This window comes from Balearica regulorum, chromosome 6, assembly GCF_011004875.1.
Source record: "Balearica regulorum gibbericeps isolate bBalReg1 chromosome 6, bBalReg1.pri, whole genome shotgun sequence".
NCBI lineage: Eukaryota > Metazoa > Chordata > Aves > Gruiformes > Gruidae > Balearica > Balearica regulorum.
In genome coordinates, this window is record NC_046189.1 from 27,005,382 (window position 1) to 27,011,526 (window position 6,145).

At 43.4% G+C, this 6,145-nt stretch overlaps 1 protein-coding gene across 2 annotated transcripts in view; it reads right to left on the minus strand.

The window, feature by feature from the left end:
• XRCC5 (X-ray repair cross complementing 5) overlaps positions 1-5,908 on the minus strand; it is a 52,916-nt gene extending 47,008 nt beyond the window's left edge. Inside the window, exons 1-4 of one of the 2 annotated variants that reach the window (XM_075756979.1) lie at positions 5,796-5,860; positions 2,627-2,740; positions 1,890-2,073; positions 647-695 (exon numbers count right to left, since the gene is read on the minus strand). In XM_075756979.1, the coding sequence (XP_075613094.1) occupies positions 647-695; positions 1,890-2,073; positions 2,627-2,740; positions 5,796-5,813 (365 nt within the window). In that variant the 5' untranslated portion in view covers positions 5,814-5,860. Of the gene's footprint in view, positions 1-646; positions 696-1,889; positions 2,074-2,626; positions 2,741-5,795 lie in introns of both variants that reach the window. The other variant, XM_075756978.1, reaches the window with a different exon arrangement.
• Between the last annotated feature and the right edge of the window lie 237 nt (positions 5,909-6,145).

The window sequence follows — 6,145 nt, forward strand, 5'->3', positions numbered from 1 at the left end:
CAACATGTTAAATCTCTGGTTATCTTCCTTTCCCTGGACCATCAGTTCACTGTTGGTAACCGTCACATTTCCAGCCTAAAGCACACTCATTGACAACTGTGTAACACTTGTGCCAACATTTTCTGTCAGCTTACACAGTGTTTTTTCCTACTGTACATTTATCTCTCACAGCCTACATATTTACAAACAGCCACCTTATCTCCAACAGCCTTTAATTTGCTAGGCTGAACAAACTCACCTTTCCAGTTTTGTTTTCTTTTCTTCTTTGTAAGATAACCTTTATACATCACCCTTATACATTTGATAGTTCTTTTCTATGCATTTTAACATCTCAATGTTTTTTGAAAACAGATCACAAAAAAATGCAACACTAAGAGGAGTCTTTCTGCCTTATATAATGGCTTTACTATTCTCATGAATCTACTGAAAAGTTCCCAGTTGCATCAGATTGTCTGCAGAACCTAGATATCTCCTGGGGATTCTTCAGGGACAGATTCATGTAGTGTGTTGTTTGTTTTTAATGTTTTTTTTAAAAACATTTTTCATATTTACACAATACTGGAAATGTAATACTGACAAGAAATCAGATCAGCTCAAAAAGGGCAGGGTCAGAATTCTGTAAAAAGGCTTTGGGTTACATACTTACATTGTTTCCTTCTGAAGCAAGTCCATACACACAATAATTGCATCCAGAACTAAGTAAATTTAAGAAAAATCTCATTTAGAACATGAAACCTGTCACAAAAGTGCTTTTCCTATGAAAAAAAAATCTTCTGTTTTTACCCCATCCTAAAAACTGATAAACATGTACTTTCATTAACAAGTGAACAATTTTGAGACAAGTACTCTTCAAATATCTACTGTGCAAGAGTTTCCTATAAAACTTGTCCGTTTTATGATCTTGTCTCTTCCTCATTTATCTGATCAAACAGTTAAAAAACCTGCTTCAGGGCCCAGTCTTTTAACCGTCATTGAGGAGGCTCAATACAATGAAACAGTAATCTAACCTTTACAATGTTGCTTTGAATCCATCAACAAAATTTACTTGTACTTTCAACACATGATACCATTTTCTCATGCAAGTTTTCCTTCAAAACACCTGCATCTGGCAATCTCTTGATAGTTTCTCCCTCATCACAATTTTCATTGGGAAGATACTTTTATTGTTGCGCACAAACATGCACCCCCATCAAAGAAGGAACATGACTGCTTCTGCTAAGATGCAGCTGACTGGCTGTACACTTCTCTGAAACAGCTCTGACAGTCTGAACAGAGCTCAGGACATTCCTTTTATCGCCAGAAAGAGGGAAGACAACACAGGAAGTTGAACACTTAAGTGAAACACACAAAAGGACACTACATAGATCGCCGCCTTTTAAAACTCTTCACCTTAAGCAACTAACAATAGAATACATTCAAACATGAAACATTCAAACCAGCACGTGACCTTTAGCAATGTTAGAAATACTTTATATAGAAATCAATCCAATAAACCTCTATGCTGCTTTATCTGGCTTCTGATACTTCTGTTGACTTATTTCATAAATGATATTTTTATTTGATGAAAAAGCATAAACCAAATTCTGCAACACTATATATATTTCTGCAACACGTGCCTTATTTGAGGCCTAAAATTATATTATTGCTATCTTTGTTCTCTTTAATTACCAGAACACTTCATAAAAGCAATGATTCCCTAAGGCCAAGACTCCATCTGCTAGCCTAAAAGAATGTCAAAAAAAGCAGCTAATCTGCTTTTGAACAAACTTAAAACCACAAATTAGCTGAACTCTGACAGTAGTTAAAATCTGAGCCCATTTCACAACACTAACTTCCTCTCTCCTATGTAGGTGAATCAGTTCAAGAAGTGCTCTACAACAAAAGGATACAGTCTGCTTGTTCAGAGCCTGGTTTAATCACATCTTGAATGTCTTCCAGCAGATCAAAATCTGGTAGCATTAGTGACCTAAGTACAGTAATGTTCTGGTATTGATCCCCACTGGCAAGGTCATTCCTGGTACCATCGGTGCCAAACAAAACTACAGCGACTTCATCTTTACTCTCAGCAAAAACCTGGAAATAGAGAAAATACAAAACAGGTATAAAAAACACAAGTACATTCATATACAACTATGTCAGGCAGACTCCAGCAAGACGAACTAATTTTGAAACAATGTCAAGTACAGTGGATTTATTTTTTCTTACTTTTTCAGTGCTATCCTACCAAAATGTAATCCTACAGAGAGCTCACTAATTTAGCCATAATTAAACAGATTGACATGAGGATATCTGGGATAAAACAAGTAAAATTGACTCAGTCCTTGAAATGAGTCTTCAGTGTGGTAAGTCTTAACAATGTTGAAACATTTTAGAGAAAGATAGAGTACTTTTTGTCCCCTAAAAGCTTCTACTGCCCGGAAGAAAAGAGTGACCAATCCAACTGCCACATCTCATCCACAAAAGTACAGCTGAAACAAAGAGCACTGCTTCTCTTGCATAAACACAGACTAATTGTTATTCCTTTCTCATTTATTTCAATTATTAGTAATGATGAAAATATTTCGTAGATGTTATTGCTTCCTCTCCCTTTTTAACAGGTTTTTATTACATGTAAAGTCACACATACCTGTCGCTGCACAAACTTCATCATAATCTTCTTGGCTTGTTCAAGTGAAGATTCCTCACCAGAGGCAGAACTGCTCATTGCAAAGCCTACATCCAGGCACAGCACTATGGCTGCCTAGAACGAAAGACAATACTCAATAAGAATGCAAAAGGGCTAACGTAAGCATAATTACTTAAAAGGGTACATACGAAACCTAAAAATAGAACTACATCTCTACTGGTTTCTTTTACATTAACCGTTAATATGAGACAATGGTGGAGGACCAAACCAGTACAACTGCACTGAACTGAGAATCATTTAATCCTGTACCATGTTCCAGGCATCTCAGTGGAAAGTACAAAAAATCCTATGTTACACAATAATGTGTCAAGAGGGGCAATTGCTATACAACCCCATGAAGATATTGGGATCTAAGGGCTCTTCTACTCGAGGAAATACAACAGAGATATTTTGGCTGACAATTACAAGTACAACACAACACAGTATATTTGCACAACAGAAAACAAGCTTGCTCTCTAAACTCTACAGCTACATTCACCCCTCGCAGTAGCTCGTAATAGCTGTGGAGACCACTCTTTGGTCTAACCCAAGAACAGTAAGAATGACAGCACTCCTGCAGTTTCCAGGGAGAGCCAGAACATTTATGCTACTGGAGGTGCCTGCAGTGAGCACCACTGTCTGCAGCACGCAGCTGTACTCTTAATGCCTTAGAAGGATGAATTTGGATTTCAATTTAGGGGCTTAAAATCCACAAGCTAGCATGTATGTTTGCATTTCTGATCACTGCTTTAACTTATCTATAACAATGCTGCCCAGGTCTTTCCTTTCATTGATTTATAAACTAGTATACGAATAAAATTGCTTCTTGTAATTTCTCTTGCTCAACTCTTGCTAAGTTCCTCTGAAGTTCTTCCACAGACTCTACTTACCTTGATTAAGCTCAGTAATTTTACCATCCAGCTGAAGCTACAAGAGGAAGTCAGCAAAATTATGCTCTGCACCTCCAAGGACACTGACAAAAGGCCAGCTCAAATTTATTGTCACTGATTAAATCCGGGTTCTTTAAAACATACATCAGAATCTTGCCTGGTGCACTGTCAGTAGCTTAAATTACCCTGCCTGCAAAAAAATATCATTTGCCAAAGTACAGGAAAGTTAGGTATTACCTAGGCTGCAGCCAGTCACCTTGTTTTAAAATACATACAATTTTCTAAGAAGTGAGGCTACCAAAAGGACATAGGCAATAAATCACAAGACTGTCAAGCAACACAAGATGCCCAGTTTGCTTTTGCAAAGCAAAAGGGATGAACAGAAAGAAAAGGTGTTGGTCTAGACTCTTTTGCATATAGCTGTGTAAATAACTCCAAGTACCTTTTTAATCAACCAAAAGAACCTGATTATTTTTGTCACCCAAATAGGTAACTCTTAATATCAAGTTTATAAGAATAACTTGCCCAGATTAGTTGTCTAATGCTCTGTATTAGCAGCTCTCAAACTATTTTCTTATCCTCCTCCTTCTCCCAGAATATATTGCGCACCTCCCCAGTCATTTTAACAAGCACTGGTTTAACTCCCTGCATCCTCCTAGGACAGGACAAAGGAAGAAATAAAGAAAGAAGGCTGAACAACAGGGCTCCACAAGGCATCCAGCAGCACTCAGTTTTAGCACTCTATTCCTCACACTGCCTTCACTTAAGGCCTCCGAGTCAGCTGGGTCTGCAAAAGCGTCGAGTGGAGTAGAGGCAGTAACTGAGGCTGCACTAGGTTCTCACAAAAGCCTTGTTACTGCTCACCTGTCAGCCTAAGGAATTACTCTACTAGCATCAGCAACTGCAGACTATGGGCTTGTTGCTGTCCTGCCTCAAGACACACAATGGCTGGCAGCTGAATTAATTCTGTTGTCCAAAACACACAAAATGCTCTTCACAGCTGGCAAGATGATAGCAAAGAAACCAAACAAGTACAGAAGTGAAGAGCTGCTGTTTTGCTTAAGAAAAAACAATGAAGTGTCAAGTGCTAACATGCTTTTCTGGAAGGCAGCAAACTCCAAGCCCGGTGCCTATTTGGGTATGTGGAATCCTACTCCAGGAAGAAGACAGGTCTCTCTTCTGTTAATCCTCATGTCTCTTCATCTGTTCTTAACTAACCTCTGTGCATCTTGCCCCTGAGCATCCAGTACTGCCATTTTCAGGTGCAGCATACTAAGTGATGCTTTTAAGATACTCAGCATGTGACTGTAGGACAACATTGTCATACCTGAGCTAACAGCAAGCTGCTTTGCTCAAGTACTGATAAGGCTGACAACGGATCGAGCCCACCTTTATCTCTAACCTCCCAGCGCTGAAGCGAGTTATACTAAAGCTAAGAGAGAGATGGCTACAGCAGCACTGTACCCTGCAGCACAGACAAAGCCTGCGTTTAACAGCCCCTAAACTGCCCTGTATCAGAAGAGACCTTAATGCAACTTTCACCAACAGGATTCCTTAAACATACCAGACAAACAAACTGTATTTTTAACAGGGCAAAACCATTTCTACTATTATTTTAGCAAAAGCAATGGTAATTACTACCATGGCAGCTGCACTGCGCTCAAAACCGCAGCTGCCCCCAGACAGGAATGCTGAAGTCCCTTTGACTTAGACAGCTTTGTACCAGCAGCAGAAGGGGTCGGCACAGGGAGGAGTTACTCAGTTTCGGAGATGGGTTTTGCAGTTCCGGCTGTTGGGTCGGTGGCTACTAATACCGAAGTCAGCTCGCTGAAGGTAAGCCGGGCCTCACGCTGACTGCGGGACAGACCCGCCGCCCAACGGCAGTAAAGCCCATTCCCTCAGGTGAGCACGACCCGACCGGCCACGTTCAGCTCACCGAACGGCACTACCGAGCAACCCCGGGGCGCCGTCAGGAGCCCCCCCACAGCGAGCACGGCGTCGTGCAAGCACCCCCGGGCCAAAGCTCAAACAGCGCCCGCGTTACAAGCGGGCAACGGCGGCTCTGGCCCGCAGAGGAAGGACTCGTTATCACGGCCGGGCCCAAGCGGGCAGCACACCCTCCACCCCGCCCCTGAGGCACGTCCCCACTACACCGGGCCGGGGGTGGACAGACGGCAGACGAAGTGCGAGGGTGCCCAAAGTTCGCCGGGACACCGAAGACCCCCCTCCTCTCCCCTCACCTTGCCGCTGCGCGCCATCTCACTCGTTCCGGGACGCGGTGCGCCGCGCTCAGCGCTCCGCCCGGCGACGCGCCTTGTCCGTCCTGCGCCCCCCGGGAACACGGCGGCGGCGCCTCGCGTTCCGCGGGAGGGGCAGCGCCACCCAGAGGCGGGCGGCGGCGCGGGCAGGAGCGAGACAAAGGGAGGGCGAGGGGAGAGGCACGGCCCGTCCCAGGCTCCCGCAGCGGGGAAAGGACGCGTCTCCCCATCGTCTCTGGGGCGATGAGGGCTGACGTGACACTGTGAGGGGACACGGCCTTCTCGGCCATGGCCTCGAGTTGGGCTCAGGCCGGTACAGAGCCGGCCGCCGG